The sequence below is a fragment of the Hipposideros armiger genome, unplaced genomic scaffold (genome assembly GCF_001890085.2).
Source record: "Hipposideros armiger isolate ML-2016 unplaced genomic scaffold, ASM189008v1 scaffold_129, whole genome shotgun sequence".
NCBI classification, from domain to species: Eukaryota; Metazoa; Chordata; class Mammalia; order Chiroptera; family Hipposideridae; genus Hipposideros; species Hipposideros armiger.
Window position 1 is genome coordinate 3,507,151 of NW_017731479.1, and position 18,196 is coordinate 3,525,346.

Below are 18,196 nucleotides of genomic sequence, written 5' to 3' on the forward strand. Positions count from 1 at the left end.
CAACATACCTAACTTATCTCTTCCCTAGCAAGCAAGCCATAAAACATTGAGCTTATCTCTTCCCTAGCAAGCAAGCTAAAAGCATTTAGTTTATCTTTTCCCAATTTCTTGACAAGATACTTTGTTAATTTTTTGCTGAAGCAGAAGTTTCTTTCATTTCTCTGGGCCTGGGTCCCCACACTATCAGTGTGCTTTGTGCTTGCCATCTTCCTGCTCAAGGCCCCAGGAAAGCCCCCCAAGGCCCAGTGTGGCCACTGCCCAAAGGCGAGTCACTGCTGTTGTAGATGCAAATCCTCCTGGAGGGGATAGGGAAAGGGGACTTGCATTTCCCTGATCATTTCTTTCCCTTTCTTGTTTCCTTCCTGGCAGGTTTTCCAATGCATTTTCTTACTATGGATTAGTCCTACTCACCACAGAGCTCTTCCAGGCAGGAGATGTCTGCAGCAGTGAGTATGGAAGCCCTCTTCGCCAGTGAACCACCCCTACTACCAACACACGCAGTCACACACGCCCTCCCACCTGAGGTTCTGCCCTTACAGGACCTGGCCTTGCACAAATCCCAGTGACTTTTACCCCAGTAGTGTTGGCCCAACAAACTCCAGGGAGAAAGTTTCTGCAAAATCTAAGCATAGAAGATCTGGGCTGTGGTTCCAGGGTTCTCTGTAGAAACCTGGACAATCTTGTCATGATAGAAGTGACATGACAGCGGACGCTCCATGAAGTGCAGCACTGAGTGTGACAGCTGGCTCTGACCCTGTGTGGCAGTTCTCCTGTGCATATTAAGTCTGAGAACCAGGTTGGATCTCAACTCTGGCCACACAACAGAATCACCTGGGGGAGCTTCTAAACAGTCCCAGTCCCGGTTAAACAATGCCCAGGCCAATTTAATCAGCATCTCTGTGGGGTGGGGCCCAAACATTAGTGGGTTTTAAAAGCTCCCCAGGTGATTCTATTGTGCAGCTGGAGGTGGGAACCACTGGACAAAAGGGACAAATAACAAGCAAAGTCGATATGCAGATGTCTGGGCTTTCAAACCATTCTGTCTTTAAGAGAATACTGGATTCTTAGCACTGAACCCAGGATGGGAGATAAAGAGATCAAGTCCTTGCTTGTTGGCAGGATTCGCCCAATTATCTTTTTCATATTAAGCTTCTTTAATCTTAGTTAATAGTTTTGTTTATTGGTATCAGGATTTAACGAGATGGCAGAGTCACATCTCACTAAAGCGGTGAGCGTCTAAATGAACTGCTCTGAGTTAGTTAAGCAGGTCAATTGTAGATTTGGGGTTTGGTATTCATTCACATGCCCCTAGCCGTGGACCTGCTTGAGCAAAACAGAGGATCCAGTGGAGTGTTGTAAAGCAGGGATTGGCAACTTTTTCTATAAAGGGCCAGACTGTAAACATTTAGGCTTGGTGGGCCATACACTTCTGCCATTGTAGCAGAGAAGCAGCTATGGGCAATGTGTAAAGGTACAAGCATGGCTTGTGTTCCAGTAAAACCTTACGTGTGAACCCAGGTTTGAATTTCATATCATTTTTTACGTCATGAAATATTATTCTTCTTTTGAATTTTAAAAATCGTTTTAAAATGTAAAAACTATTCTTAACTCACGAGCCAGGCAAAAAACAGGCAGACCCAATTTGCCCTACAGGTGATAATTAATCAACCTTATTGAAAAACTTGCTCTTATACCTGGGTATAAGTCATACTGTGAAACAAGCTCACAGCCAGAAATCAGGGAGCCTGAGTTCTAGCACTAAGTAGCTGGGTGACTTTGGGTAAGTCATTCATTCAGGAAGTGTTTTCATTGTACTTACCTACTAGGTGTTAGGATATATATCAATGAATACAAAAGACAAATATCCCTGCCCTGTGAGCTTATATTTTGGTGGGGTGACAGCAAAAGAGAGAATAACATAGCAAGTAAGGAAATTATAGAGTGTGTTGGAAGGTGATAGGTGTGTTAAAGGAAAGCCTTTAAAGAAAAGGTAAAATCATGCCTCTCACACAAACATAAAATGAATATATGTCAAAGATTTTATTTTATTTAACACATCGATGAATGAATGCATCAGTTGTTAAGAACTGTGAAAAGTCTGAGAGTTTACCTATTGGCAAGCTAACTAAAATAGTTAGCTTTTTACAGTTTGCCCAGCTGCTAGCAGCAGACATGACACCCCTGGGTCAGAGACAAAGGACTTTATTACTCACAGCAGTAGTGAGAGTGTCAACATTTTCTTATACCCATTCCTTAAGCCCCAATTCCCACAGGGTGACGTGAAGAAGGGCAGGTGATACCTGCAAAAGCAGTGGGTTGTGTTACAGGAAAGGATGTCTAAGCTCAGGGCACCCAGATCTTTTATACTGGATGGTAAGCCTGCCTGACCTTCACCCTGCAAGGAGACACTATATCTTTGAAGTTAAATAAACCTGCCCTTTGCTCCAAAGGGAGATACTCTCTATCTTTAAAGCCTGTTGGCTAAACAAAAGTCCTTGAAAAGATAGTCCAGAGCAAAGGTAGTCATGGCCTCTGCTTATATAACATGCAGAAACATGCATGTTATAACATGCAAACCCATGGAGAATTGCTTACTAACATCAGTAAGCGGTTACAGCTGCTTCAAAGGAGAATGCAAAACACACATGTATATAGGCATTCAGAAATGCTGAAATGAATTTACAATTAGACGCAAAACTTGTCAGTATGCCTAAGTAATAATCTATTATGTCACCACCAGACACAGTTTGCATTTTGATGGACAAGAATGAGTTGCATTTGATCAGTATTCTATAATGTAGAAAGTTATAAAATAGCTTGAAGATAATGAAAGGAGAGAAAACCTAGAGGGATGCCTTAGACAGGACATTTTTGCCCATTTCAAAGTCTTTCACGCTATTTCCTAATAAATGATTTGGAGGAAAAACATATAATAGTGCAGGGTCAGGGAGGTCAGTGTGGGGCAGAGCAAGGGGTAGTGGGTAGGTTGAAGTTTTAAATGGAGTGGTCAGAATGCCCTCAATGAGAAGGAGAGGTTTAAGGGAAGACTTGAAGGAGGTGAGGAAATTAGTCATGGGTATATGTCAAGTGCAATTCAGGACAACGGAGTAGCCAGTGCAAAGGTCCTGAGGCAGGAGTGTGCCTGACTTGTTGAAGGAACAGCAAGAAGACCAGTGTGCCTAAAGTACCGTATTTGCCGGCGTATAAGACGACTCGGCGTATAAGACGACCCCCTAACATTTCCACTCAAAATACAGAGTTTGTTATATGGTCGGCTGTGTGCGATTTTGCGAGTGTGGTAAAATCGCATAACAGCAAAATCGCATAACAGCCAAGCATACACCCAGCAGCGCTGCTGATGCCTGAACGGCATGTGGAATGAAGTGGGCGGGCATCGGGAGGCCACTATGGCACGGGGCAAGCACTATGGGCAGTCTATCTGAAGTGTACCTGGCGTATAAGACGACCCCCCACTTGGAGGCATATTTTTCAGTGCCAAAAAATCGTCTTATACGCCGGCAAATACGGTAGAGTGAGCAGAGCAAGGGAGAGAGAAGATGGGATCAAGGAAGTAACGGGGCCAGATAATATAGGTGGGGATCACTGGAGCCACCCTAGAGTCTGTCTGCCACAAAAGCACGTAGTACATGCCAAATATGAATTAAGCACATTCATACGCACAGCCTGCTTTCATTCTCTCAACCACTTTGCCCGGTGGTTTTTTGAGAAAACTGAGGCTCAGAGAGATGAAGCTGTAAGCACAGCTGGTTGGGATTCAAACCCGAGCCTGTCTGACTCCTGAGCCTGGGTTCTTTCCACAGCACCCCAGCCAAATCATACCCAGAGGAGGAGGTATGGGGAGCAGCGGGTGTGATTTAAGGCTCTGTGCATGGCTCTTCCTCTCTGTCTGTCTCCCACCTCCCAGTCTCCAGCCGGAAGAAGGCGGTAGAGGCAAAATGCAGCCTGGCCTGCGAGTACCTGAGTGAGGAGGATTACATGGACCTGCTATGGACCACCCTGTCTGAATTCCCAGGTGAGGGACCTATGGGAGGTGGGACTGGGACAAGGAAAGCTGAGAATGCGGCAGCTGTTTAGTGTCACATTCCTGGTGCCACCTGGAAGCAAATCCCATTTCCAGGGGAGCCGGGGATTATTTTTTCAACCCTTAGCTATACGTTGTCAAAATCTACAAAGGTCCTGAGACTTTACTCTACATTTAGGCTAACAAGTGAAGCTGCCCAGTTTCATGTATGCTGGCAGAAGACGCGAGATTCCTGGATCAGAGACAAAAGACTGTTACTCATGGCACAGCAGACAGCATGAGTAGCATGGTAGTGTCAGCTTCCATTGCCCCAAACCCCACAGAGATGATGAGGATGGACCCAAGTGGGTGCTACACATGCAGGGGTTTTGCAACCCAGCTGAGGAATCTCAAGCTTCGGGAACCCAACTCTTTTCTAATAGGCTACCAGGAACCTGCTGAGCCTTTGTCCCAGAGAGAGACATCATCTTTATTGTATCAGACAATAAATAGACCTGCCCTTTGCTCTAGAAAGAGACTGTAGCTCCACCTTTCAAGGCTGTTTCTATACAAACAACCTTGAAACGATAGCCTGGAACAAAATGGCAGCTAGTACCTCTGCTCAGAAGATGTGGAGAAATACGAGAGAACCACGGAGAATTGTCCCCCAACACCAGTCATGCTGGAAAGGATCAGTGGGGTGCCAAAATCCAAACCTGCCCGTAAAAAAAAGGCAATCTATCTTTCTCCTTTAGAAGGAATAATGATTGTCATAACAATAATAATATCTATTTAATAAATAAATAAGCTTTTTGGTAAATTTTAAAAATATCTAGTATTTATTGAGCGCTGACTATATAAAAGGCACTGTGCTCAATGTTTTACAGATATGTTCTCCCTTAGTCTTGTGACGGTGTATATAATTCCCATTTTACAACTGGAGAAACGGAGACTTGGAGGGGTAGAGCCGGAACTGTTCCTGCAACTTGCTGCTGCCAGTAGCGACATCTCTGTGCCTGAGGGCTGTTCCGGAGGAATGGAAAGCCTCCGTATGTAAAAGCAAGCAAGGTGGCCAGAGGTGCCAGGGAGTTAATACATGGGAACAGCCTTCAACCAATAACTGTGGGGCTTGGTGTATCAACCCCCAGCTTCCTCACCCGTCAGGCAGGAGAATTCTCAAGTTCATGTTCCGTGCTGGCTTCCTGAGCCCTCCCGTGGAATTCAACAGCAATTGCCCACAGTAACTTGCTTGATATGCAACCTTTATTAGTGGCTCCCCCTCTCTCTCCCGCTTTGTCACTCTCCTACTGGTGTTTCCTTGGATGAGCTCCCACATAAACACTTGGTACTTGCACCCAGAGTCTGCTTCTTGGACAACCCAACTAAGACACTGAGTCCTACAGCTGCCAGAGCTCAGGCCTGTGGTCCCACCCCAGATCCGAGTCCTTGCTCCTCTACTACACTGTCTATGTTTCTTCTAAAACCCCTCTTCCAGAGAGCTTAGTAAGTAAGAGTAGACTGGCGTTCAAGTCAGCATTGCCAGTTGCCATTTCCGCGACTTCAAGCACTCACCGTTTCCATGATTTAAGCTTTCTTAAACTTGGATTCTTCTTCCTTATTATGTTTATTGCTTTGGTCTTTGTTTTGGTCACTGACACATCCCAGGCTCCTACAATAGTTCCTGACATACGGTAGGCACTTAATATATTGATTGATACATGGGGGAAATGGGACTATTAATTGCATTTCTTTTGGAGGGTTGTTTTGATGATTAAATGAGATAATAGATGTAAAAGTGCTTGGCCAAGATTTAATAATTAATAATAATAAGCACTATGGTATACTGCCTTACCAAGGTGGGGAGTGTTATTTTTATTTAATCCCACTTTACAGATGTAGAAATTCAGGCTCAGAGAAGGCAAGGGACTAACCCAAGACCACATGGCAAGTTAGAAGAAAAATGAGGCCTTAGAACACATGTGTTTCTGACTCCCATCCCAGGAGTCCACTGTCTGGATTCAACTAATGCCACCATTCAGGCTCCCCTTGATGGCTGCGTTAGTTTATCGATTGCTGCGTAACAAATTATCTCAGTTTTAGTGACTTAAAACAACACATATCTATGACTCGGTTTCTGTGGGTCAGGAACCTGGGAGTGGCTTACCTGGGTCCTTTGCCCCAGTGTATCTCACAAGGCTGCAGTGGAAGGGCTGGCCCAGGGTCTGCGGTCTCATCTGAAAGCTCAACTGGGCAGGATCTACTTCCACTCGTACTCATGTGGTTGGTGGCAGAATTCAATTCCTCCAGGGTTGTTAGACCCGGAGCGTCAAGTTCCTCACTGGCTGTTGGCCAGAGGCCACCTTCAGTTCCTTGCCCAGTGATGAACAAGGCAGGTGCATGAGAAGAGCCAGGGAGAGAGAGAATGCCAAAAAAAAAAAAAAGGAAGACACATCACAGCCTTTTATAACCTCATCTCAGAAGCGACATCCCATCACTTTTGTTGTATTCTGGCCAATTAGAAGTGAGTCGCTAGGCCCAGCCCACTCTCAAGGTGAGGGGTTATACAGGGTGTGAATATCAGGAGGCGGGGGTGGTTAGCAGCCACCTCAGAAGCTGCCTGCCATGGTGCCCCTGCTCCCTTCCAGGTGTCCTTGTGACTCTGTGGATCATTGACCGCCTGGGCCGCAAGAAGACCATGGCTCTGTGCTTCACCATCTTCTCCTTCTGCAGCCTCCTGCTGTTTATCTGTGTTGGAAGGTGGGTCCTGAAACCAGCTCTCTCGGGCCAGCAGGCTTATTTCTCAGGTTGTGGTCAGTGGCTCTCTGAGCCTGCAAGCTGTGGATTGCAACCGCTGTGGGTCATCTGAGGTATCCCCCCAGCTCCTCATAGGACTGAGGCTCTTAGCTGCCTTAAAACTGACCAAAAGTCAGCCTCAAATGTGTGGCTTCTGACAGAGTTGGCAGCAGGAGGGCACCTCTGATAGAGGTGGGCGGAGGGTCCAGGTTTTGCTCCAACATCATCACATTTAGACTTTTGACATCACCTCCCAATGAGATCATGCAAATCGGTGTTTAATTTCTGTGTGGGTTAAAAGTGTTCATTTGTTCCATGGAAACATTTCAGATAGGTCCTGTTTTATAATCCCCTTTGGGCGTTCCTCCATGTTTCTACCTATCAAAATATGGAAGTGGCCTGTGCCTCTCATGACCTCTGAGAGGCCCCAGACCAAACCTGATGAGGAATCTGGGGAAGGCCTGGGGATATGGCTTAGACCCTAAAATGTTGATATCATGGGACATTCATGAGAACCATGGAACAGAAGGTTGGGGATCAGGATTGTCCTAAAAGTACTGACTAGAAGTTGACTTTCTCTAGCTCAGCTGGTCCCTGGCTCAATACCTGCCCCCACTAGTTCCTGTCTGGACTTTAGATACATGACATCACTTACCCCCAACCTGAACACCACAGATGTTTCCATTTGCCGGCCTGGTGCTTTGGAGAACGCTAAACTGATAAAAGCCCAGCCTTTAGACAGGGCCCTAGGATGTGTGTCCACGTACCTGCATGAAGTTGTGTTGGGTCGGGGTGGGCTTTGCCAATTTCCAGGGTGTCAGTTTTGCCTGGGCAGATAGGACTTTGTTGAAACAAGCTGACAGAAAAAAATACTTGCTCATCTGGTTTTTTTCTTTCCCTAGAAATATGCTCACTCTGTTACTCTTCATTGCAAGAGCGTTTATTTCTGGAGGCTTCCAAGCAGCCTATGTTTACACACCTGAGGTAGGAGGGGTGTCTGGGAGCGGCTGGGGCAGAGAGGGAGGGACCTCTGCCTTTAGAAACACCTAGCCTGGTCCCCTTGGTATGAAATTTGTCCTTGGGCCTGAGTGACAACTATGAAGCCCTTCATTATTTCAGTCTATTAGTAATTTTTTTTCTGCTTATAAAAGTATATGTTCAGTGTAAAAGTTCCAAATATTACAGAGCCGTATAAACCAAAAATGAAAGGCCCCCCTTCCCCCTTCCTAGAGAAAACTTTCTTGAATAATTTAGTGTATACTCTTCCAGATTTTTTCCTAAGACTTATTAATATATGTTAGTGCCTGTATCAAATTGAGAAAGTGAGCAGTTGAGAAGAGTTTAATAAAGGGACTAATTACAGTGGTGTGGGGCAGGGCTTGGGGAAACCAAAAAATGATAGAGCAGTGACCAGAGCTTGCAATGAGGTGGAGGTAACTGGGGACAATGCTACCATCCAAGACCAGTGGTGTGAGGACAGGGCCCTGGGACAGGGTCCCAGGACAGAGTTGTGTAGAGAGAAGCTGTGACCTTTAGTTGAAGGATGCAGGTGGCCTGAGGCAACCTGGAAGGGAAGGAGCAGAAAAAAAATGTACCCCAGCTTCTCTCACCCACCTCCTCTCCATCTGTCACTGGGGCTTCCCATTGGCAGAAGCGAGAGGGCCAAGGAGCCTTTGTGGTCCACATAGGCCAGCCCCTAGGGCAGAGAATGAGACGGGGAAGGGTAGAGAGAAGTTCTGGAGAGGAATCTAGAAGATAATGAGCACAAGGCTATGGCTCTACTTTGTTCTTTTTTTTTTTTTTAAAGGTTTTATTGGGGAATTGGGGGAGGGGAACAGTGTTGGGGAATCGGGGAAGGAGAACAGACAAGTTGCTGTCCTTTTGTACTTCAGTCTAGTTGTGGAGGACGTCGCTTCGCTGGCCCATGTTGGTATTATCATAGCGCTCTTGCTGGCTGAGGCAGATCGGTCACTGGCCACTGGACAGCCGCTCACAGCGGCTCTTGGCAGCTCACGCCAGCTGCCGGCTGCTCAGGCTGGCTGCTGGCCACTCATGGTAGCTTATGGCAGCCCACTGCAGCAGGGGCTGCAGCCTACACCGTCGCTGGTGACTCATGGCAGCCCAGTTCCAGGCCGAGCTGTTGTTCACCATCTTAGCTGTAGAGGGCAGTGTCACTGGCCCTAACATGGCATCCGAACTGGGGCCCTGCTGCTCAGAGCTGATGTCCCAAGGCAGCTCTTAACCAACGCGCCACTCGGCCGGCCCTACTTTGTTCTTTTTGATAGCTGCGATACTATATTGTACTATATTATATTATACAATACTACATAGCACATATGTACAATATCTATTATATACTCTACTATACTATATAGTATATATGCTATGTATTATATACTCTACTATGTTATATATACTGTACTTTACTATATACTATGTATACTCTTATATACTGTACTATACTATCTAGTGTACATATATATAGTATACCGTACTTCACTATACTATGTAGTATATATACACTTTGTATACTATATACTATACTGTATATTATATACTATACTTCATTATACTATATACAATTATATGCTTATTAATTGATATAGTAGCATATGTAACTATATATAAATACATTGCATTTTATTTACTTTTATATAATAGAACACATAGTTGTATTCTATGATATGTATATAATACACACACACAATATATAATGTCCATCAGTCTCTACCAAATTGTAAGCTGTGGAATATCCACTGTGGAATTCAATTACAGCAGTTAGAAAGAATGAGGTAGCTGTCTGTACACTGATGTGGATAGGATTTTAAGATATATTGCTGAATGGCAAAAGCAAGTTTCAGACTGATATGCTTAGTATGATACCATCTGTATTTGAAAAACAATGCTATAAATTTTCTATACCCATATATATTTTTAACACGTTGGGGAGGATAGGTTCCAAAGTTCGTAATAGTGGGGTCCTATGGGGAGAGTTTTCCTGAGACAGGGAGTGGATTAATAGGGAATTTAAATTTTTTTACAAGAATATATTTATATATTTATGTGTCGCTTGTATAATTAAGTGAATTAAAATGTCATATATAAATGCATATGGTATGCACTCAAAAAGTATTCATTGACTGAATGAATTAATGAATGAATACATAAATATGTAAGCAACACAGAAAAACTAGAAGAATATGCATGAAAATGTGACAATGGTTATCTCTGAGTGGTGGGATCCCGCGTGAGCTTTGTTTTTCCTCTTTAGGGTTTTCATTCTTTTTAAGCTTCCTGCATTGAGCATTGTGTTTGTCAGAGTCATGCTAGCTGCTGTGACAGATAACTCCCAGAACAGAAAGTATTGACACAGCAGAAGTTTCTCACTTAGGAAACAGTCCAATACGGGCGTTCCAGGTTGGCCGACAGCTATCCTCTCCACAGTGATCCCAGGACCCAGGCTCCTTACATCTTGTGACTCCCTCACCTAGTGATTATTAGCCATTGGTGATGTTGGCCTCCCAGGGGACATTTGGCAATGTCTCAAGATACTTTGGGGTTGTCAAAACTGGGATGGCAGGTGCAGAGTGCAATCATATCTAATGCTGAAGTTGCAAAACCCTGCCCTAGGGCCTCGGAGTCCTCCTTCCAGCCAGCATACAGGGGTAGCAGGTAGAGGAGACATGCCTACTTCTTAATTACCGTGGCCTGGAAGATACTCAGTCCCTTCTCACTTTGCCTAATAGACAACTAGGCATGTGGCCACTGCTGGGTATGAACTGAGACACTGTATAAACATTTCAGTCTCTCTTTATGAAATGCCTTGAACATCCGTGACCAGTGCTTCAAGGCGAACTAGTGAAAAGTGGCAGGTAGGACAGTGCCTGGATCCTGAATGGAGTTCTGCGCAGAGTCTCTCATGACCGCCAGGGCAGGAGGACCCCCTTCCTGGGTTCCCACCCACAGCTCAGCCTCTTGTCCTCTTTCTCAGTTGAACTTCCTGTCTCCTTTGGGGTGAGAATCTCCACCCCAGTTTCCCATCCCTTAATAGAGTCACCAACACCTGAGGGAGTCCCCCTAGCTTCAGGCTTGCCCGTGGGGGTCAGTCACGTCATTCCTGAGCTGGAGAAGAGGGAAGGACTCTGTTTTCTCAAGGCTAGGTCTGGTGGCTGTGTTTCAGGTCTACCCTACGGCGACGCGAGCACTCGGCCTGGGCACCTGCAGCGGCATGGCAAGAGTGGGTGCTCTCATCACTCCGTTCATTGCTCAGGTAGGTGTCATCCCAAATACAGAGGGGGCGGGCGTGACCAAAGCCATTGCATGGCAGGCAGTTACTATATGCCAAGCCTTCTTCAGAGCCCTCTGTGTGCATTAGCTTATTTTATCCTAATAACCCATCTTATGAGGAAAGAGACATTGCTTGCAGATGAGAAACCTGAGGCTTAGAAGGGTAAAGGGACTTGCCCAAGGTCACACAGCTGAGAGTAGAGAAGATGGAAATCAAACCTGGGAGTCCTTCCCATGCAGAAAGCCCTGGAGGTGTCATATGATTTGGCCAGAAACAATTTGGATGAAAACAAGTAGGCCAACTTGATTTCGTGGGAAACGAATGTCCCCATCCCTGGTTTCTGAGTTGGATAATTAGGTGTAGTTGTAGAATTTTGCAATTCTTTGTGGGTCTTAGAGCATTTCTGCCCATTGTTAGGGGTCCTGTTTTGAAATCGTTTTGCTTTTTATTTTTTCCTGGTTTTATCACTTTTTAAAATTGAGATGAAAGTCACATAACATAAAATTAACCATGTGAAAGTGAATGATTCAGTGGCATTAGCACATTCACACTGTTGTGCAACCACCACCTCTGTCTTAATTCCAAAACATTTTCATCACCCCAAAATAAAACTTTGTACCCATTAAACAATCACTCCCCATTTCCTTCTCCCCACAGCCCCTGGCAACCGCCAGTCTGCATACTGTCCATGTGGATTTATCTATTCTGGAGATTTTATGTGCATAAAATTCCAACACATGTTTTAGCCAGGTAGTTCTGTTCTGCACTCCTGTTTTGGCCATCGTATGTCACTGCAGACTAATATGGTTGAGAGCTTGCCATGTGCCTGCATGGTGCTAAGTGCTCCTGAGGTATCCTCTCATGAGGAGGTGGACGCTGCCCTCCTGCCCATTTGGCAGATGAGGAGATGAGGTTTAGCTGGGCTGGTGATTTGCATGGTGCCATCAAGCTTGGAAGTCAGCAGAGGTACTGCTCCGGGAGAGAGTGTTGTTATAAGGAATACAGACTCTTGAGCCGATGGGGTCTGGGTTCAAGTCCCATCCTTAGTATCTGCATGAACTTGGGTATACTTAACCCTCTCTGAGCTTCAGTTTTTCCCTCTGTAAAATGGGGATGAAGTACCTACCTCATAGAGCTGTCGTGAGGACGAAATGAGACAATCACACAGAGTGCTTATAAGAGGGACTGGCGTTATCTGTATTATCTGGCCGGTAGACCATTCAGAAGGGATGCTCTGACCGGCATGTGTCTTCCTCTACCAGGTGATGTTAGAATCCTCCGTGTACCTGACGCTGGCGGTTTACAGTGTCTGCTGCCTCCTGGCTGCCGTGGCCTCCTGCTTTTTGCCCATCGAGACTAAAGGCCGTGGACTGCAAGAGTCCAGCCACCGGGAGTGGGGCCAGGAGATGGTCGGCCGAGGGACGCACATCACAGGCGTCACCAGGTCGAACTCTGGCTCTCAGGAGTAGTGACCGATGGGGGGCTGAGCTGGTCTTTGAGGCTGTAGAGCACGGGGCGCTGGTGGAACCCCGCTGGGGCACTGACCGTCACTGCCGACACCAAGAACTCATCCTAGAGTACAACCTGGACCCTGGTTGCTCATATTCATCGAGACCCACCTGGGGATGGGGAAATGTTTGCTCTGGGGGTGCTCTGTATGTGTGGGGGGAGGTTTGTTAATAACCTGTGGATCTGCATGGGAAAACGGCCACACTAGGAGTGCCTGGTGGTGCCAGTGGCCAACCAGACGCCATCCAGAATCAGCTGGTCACACCCTTTGGTGAACAAAAACCAAAGGTTCGCTGTAGATACAGTCCAGGCCCAGCCCCAGTGAAAGCTGACGCCTAGTGAGTCGACACCTGCCACCCACCAGTAGGTTTCTCCTATACCCTCAGCCCCCAGCTTTCGTCTTTGAAATCAAAGGTGACTTGGGTGTGACCTGAGCAGCTTTTTCTTGCATCCAAGAAACGTTCCCTCAGATGAGGCCCCTGGGTTTGCCTCCCCAGGCAGGGCCTGACTAGTGGAGGCTCTGGCAGATGGACATGCATTTGAACTTGAGCCACATACCCCACCTGGGCCCCTTTGGAGTTGCTGTCCCTGGCTCTAGGGGATCCAAATGTGTCCACGGGGACCGCTGGGCTTGCACCAGATGACAACCTCAGAGAGCTGTTACCCCTGGTCATTGGAGACTGAGGCCGACGGGGCTGAGAACCAAGCCCAAAGCCACAACAGGGGCCTCCTGTTTGGCAGCAGCAAAGGTCACGTTGGGACTTCTTTTCTGGTTCCCTCCTTAATTAGGTGGATTGGTGACTCTTGGGGAAAGAAGACAGTTAACTGAGGTCTCAGTGCTTTTGATTTTTGAGCGTGGGCGGATAGATAAATGGACAGAGAAAACAAAAGGATGCTACACCAACTGGCTGCTCCTGTCGGGGTCGGGGACCAGGAACCCTCCCACCCTGGTTCCTCTGCCACTCTTGCTGTCAAGGGCTGGCATGGTCTTTACATAGAGGCAGCTCTTGGGGTTCCGGCAGTGGAACCCACGGTGGGGCTGCTGCGGGGTGGGGAGGACTGGGAGGACCCAGATGTGTGAAATGTGTACATTTTCAAAGGAAGAGAAGGGAGGTCAATAGGATTTGGGGTTGGCCTTGGAAAGAAGGGCTGGCACCATGTCTCTGCGGACAGCACCCACCTCCAGGATTTGGTTTACACAAGCCTTTTCCCCGTCGGAAAGGCAGGGAACCTAGAGAAGGAGGGAGGAAGTGGCTGGATTCCATCAAAGGCCAGAGAAGATTGACCCTCTGCTTGGAGATACCTGCTTGAAGTCAACATTGCGAGGAAACCAAATGTGTACGTTCATCTCTTATTAAAACATGTTGGTGATGGACATTGCAAGGGGCGAAGTTTGTTTGTCTAATGTCCTAGTGACAGTTTAGCTTAATGGTCTTGCCAATTTTATCCATCCAGGGTCATCTCAATGCTTTATTTATTTCTTTTTTTTTTTAAAGATTTTATTGGAGAATTGGGGAAGGGGAACAGCCAAGTTGTTGTCCTTCATTCTTAGTTGTGGAGGACACAGCCAGCTCAGCTCCAAGTCCAGTTGCCATCCGGCTGCCAGTTGGCAGCTCGCTGCCACTCAGCTCAAGGTGCCGTGTTCAATTTTAGTTGCGGGTGGGCGTAGCCCACCATCCCATGTGAGAGTCAAACTGGCAACCTTGTTGTTAGGAGCACGTGCTCTCACCAGCTGAGCCATCCTGCCACCTGTTGGCAGCTCAGTGGGCAGATCAGCTCGGGTGCAGCTCACTGGCCCATGGGGGAATTGAACTGGTGACCCTGTTGCTCAGAGCTCATGCTCTTTTTTTTTTTTTTAGCTGAGCCATCCTGCCACCTGTTGGCAGCTCAGCAGCAGCTCAGCTCAGGCCGGGAATCAAACTGCTGTTGCTCAGAGCTCAAATGCTAGAGCTCATGCTCTTAACCAACTGAGCCACTCGGCCGGCCCTCAATGTTTTAATATGCTTTAATATGACAATCTTTCCCATAAAGGGGGAAAGTTGCACAGTTGACTGCCACCATCACAACTTGACTCAAACGATGTTGAGGTCACAGTGAGCAACTTCTTCAGGCTCAAATCCTAGGGTGACTGCAAACAATCCCGTGTCCCTGAAATATGGGCTGCAGTCGCCTTGGCCCAGGCAGTCAGAGAGGCAGTGGCTTGGCAGATTTACCTCTCCCTGACAATGTGAGTGTATCCTTGAACCCTGAGTGGCTAGAGCTCTAATTATTTCTGGTCTGCTGAGCTCTCCTGGGTAACACAGAACCTTTCTTGTCTTATTTGCCTTCCAGCTGACCAGACCTGCCGTATGAGCAGGTCCACTTCCTTCCTCCTCAAATAACCTGGAGGAACTGGGGACTGGGGTGGGGAAAGAGTGCTTGGTGGGTAGAAACGTTGTCCAGGGGATGGGGGAAAGAAGCCTGCTATTGAGAGCTTTCTCTTCTTGAGAAAATGAAAGTTAAAAACTTTTTGCCTTCTAAATTGCCTGCCCTTAAGAAAAATCAATGTTATTGAATGATATAAGAGCTGCCACAAAAGTTTGCCCCGGGCTTCAGCTGAGGACGTTTGTATCTAATTTTGAATCATCCAACAGCTTCTATTTCCATTAATGGAAATGACATCTATTTCTCTGAGTGTTAGGAAAGATTTCGGAAAATGGCAAAAATGTTTAATGTAGCCAGAGTTATCTAGTTTCTTTCTTTCCCTTACTTCAAGTATTCTCAGGAACACATACATGACCCTGGTGGTGTTGGCAATGAGATGAAAGACTATCTTAGGGTTGAACTTTGAAATAAACATGGGCATTTATTATTTTTAATTATTATTAGGCAACAGAAAGCCTTAAAGGGTGAGATTAAGAATCTCCCTTAGTTACTACCAATAAACATCAAAGGACTGGATACCTTGAGCTGCAAGCCTCAGTAAAACTAGTCAATAGTAGCTTAAACCATTAAAATATAATTGTTCATTTAACAACAAGTCCACAGAGCCAGGCAGTTCTAGGAAAGGTTCAGCAGCTGAATGATGCCATCAAAGACCCAACTTTTTTTGCCTCCACCATCCTCTGCATTTGAAACCGCATGGTCACAAAATGGCTGCTGAAGGTTTGGTCATTGTATTTATTTTCAAAGCAGGTAGAAGCGGGAAGGAACGGTCACAAAAGGTCTGCTTTCAAATGGGCCTGGTTTTATTTTGGATGAAAGGGAGGTTCTTCAGCAGATTGACCATTGCTTCATGTTGGTCAGATCTGGGTCCCATGCCCTTCCTAGCATGAATCCTTCCCTAGGGCTGGGGAAGGAAGGACCTACTTCCCACAGGACCAAGGGATACCCACAGCCTCCTGAACACAAAATTGGGGTTCTGTTAGCACGGAAGAAGGAAGGCGATGGCTATGGGAAGTGGGATGGAGGAGAGGAGCCTCGCCACCGAGTTCTCATCAAGGCTGTTTTAATGCAAGGAGTAGAAATTAGACTCAGGTTCATTCAAATGAAGTATAGCTTTATTTTAAGGTTAGGGTTGGTAGTTAATTTCTTACAGAGGACAACCAAGGGAACATAAATGAGTAAAATGGAAGTGTAAGGAACAACAGGAAAAGGGGGTACTGTGGCAGAGCAAGAAACATGGGTCCCATTCACGGCAGGCCACTACTACTTAGTTCTAGCTGATTTTGTTGCACGGTGGGATCTCCCAATTTTCAAGACAGGAATCTGGATTTTTATGTGAAATCCCCAAAGTTTAGTATATTGGATCAAAATTTTTTAAATGCTGTGTGAGCCCAATAAAATCCATCTGCAGGCCAGGTTTGGTTGGTGGGTTGCCAGTTTGCAGCCTCTGAAATGTTAGGAAGATCTCAGGAACAATGTGCAGCCTGCCGTCACACAATGGAAAAGGGGAACGGGGGAGCCACCAGGGACCAAGGCAGCCCCCTCTTTGGATCTGTGGCCCCATTCCACCCTTCTCTGTAGACCGGCTTCCTTCTGCCTCCTCGTGGCTGCTAACCACGCATGTGACTCCTGCTCACCATGGCTCAGCTCTGAAAACATATCTGACTCAGCTGTTTAGTGTCCCACTTCCAAATCCTCAGAAGAGAAAGCTGATTGGCCCAGTTTAGGGCTTGTTCCAGTCCTGGTCCAATTAAATTGGGTCAGGGAAGGGTGGGGTCAAAAGGTACAAACATGGTGGCTTTGGCTTGCCCTTTTCAGCAAGGTGGCACAATGACAGGTATGTCTGGAACCCACGGCAATACATGTGTAAGCTCTTGAGTCTGTTCATCATAATTCTATTACAGATCATGCCATGGCAGGTGGTCTGTATGCATGGAGTTTCAGCCATGCATCAAGCATGCTATTCAACATGAAGGATGCAAAAAAGAGTGAGACATGGTCCTTATCTTCACAGGGTAATGGGGAGGGGAAACAGACATACACAGATCATTGCGACGCAGGGTGATATGGGCACTGTGGAGGGATGCAGAGTATTGTGGGAGGCATCAAGATGCCAATCCTGAAGCTCTCGGATGTCCTGAATGCCCATCTGACCCCTCAAAGACTCAGTGGCTTCAGCCAGACTTTAGTTGCTGGTGGTGCTTTCCCGTATTCTGTATTCTGATTCTTGGACATCTGAACATCCATGATGACATCACACGTAACCATCCTCGATTAATCAAGAATAGTTAATGATGGGCCACTCCAAATGCCACCATGCCAGAGAGCAGAGCGCCTTCTAAATTCATCAGTACGAAACAGTTCTATTCACAACAGCACCAAAAAGAATAAAACACTTAGGAATAAAAGTAACAAAAAGAGTGCAGGCCATTTACGAACTACAAAACAATGCTGAAAGAAATTGAAGTTCTAAATATTGTAAATGGAGAGACATTCCAGGATCCTGGATCAGCAGCCTTAAAATTGTTAAGATATCAATCACTACTTTGAGAATTGATCTGTAAATTCAACGCAATTCCTATCAAAATCCCAGCTGGCTTTCTGTGGGGAAATTGGCAAGCTGTTCGTAAAATTCATATGGAAATGCGAAGGACCCAGAATTGCCGCTGATACCATTTGGGATGTAGAACAGGTATTACATGTTGCAAATGCCATGCCTCACCTCTTCTGTCTCCAGTTCTACATATAACTTCCTGCAACGAAATCTGTTACAGCATCCTCTCAAGTTCGCTCTGTGACATTAATGCTCTGAGCTAACGGTTTCCATAGCCAGGTAGGTTTAGGGAGACTGGATTAAGCAACATCAAATAGGTGCCTTTGCTGTACGACGTTTTAGAACCTTTGATATTTTAGTGTGATTTGTCATCAAGTTACTTAACCTCAACTGTCCTCAATTTCCTGCCCTCCTCTTTGATTTTCTGTATTCTCCTTTCTCCTGAGGACTCATGGGATAAATCTTCATAATGTCAAAGCCAGAGAAAGTAGAAAGACCTCAGTGATCAGAGGGTCTCCACGTGGGGCCGGACTCACCTCCAGGAATTGACCTGTGGTTCCCTCTCACCTCATGCTTCTTGTGGACAGGAGCCAGGGGTGGGGGTCGG

General features: G+C 46.2%; 1 protein-coding gene across 1 annotated transcript in view; it reads left to right on the top strand.

The window, feature by feature from the left end:
* Nucleotides 1–13,991, top strand: part of SVOP (SV2 related protein) — a 55,599-nt gene extending 41,608 nt beyond the window's left edge. The window contains exons 9-14 of the mRNA XM_019649065.1: nucleotides 370–446; nucleotides 3,926–4,033; nucleotides 6,667–6,778; nucleotides 7,717–7,798; nucleotides 10,995–11,084; nucleotides 12,365–13,991. Coding sequence (XP_019504610.1) covers nucleotides 370–446; nucleotides 3,926–4,033; nucleotides 6,667–6,778; nucleotides 7,717–7,798; nucleotides 10,995–11,084; nucleotides 12,365–12,571 — 676 coding nt within the window. The 3' untranslated portion in view covers nucleotides 12,572–13,991. The remainder of the gene's footprint in view (nucleotides 1–369; nucleotides 447–3,925; nucleotides 4,034–6,666; nucleotides 6,779–7,716; nucleotides 7,799–10,994; nucleotides 11,085–12,364) is intronic.
* Nucleotides 13,992–18,196: the final 4,205 nt, after the last annotated feature.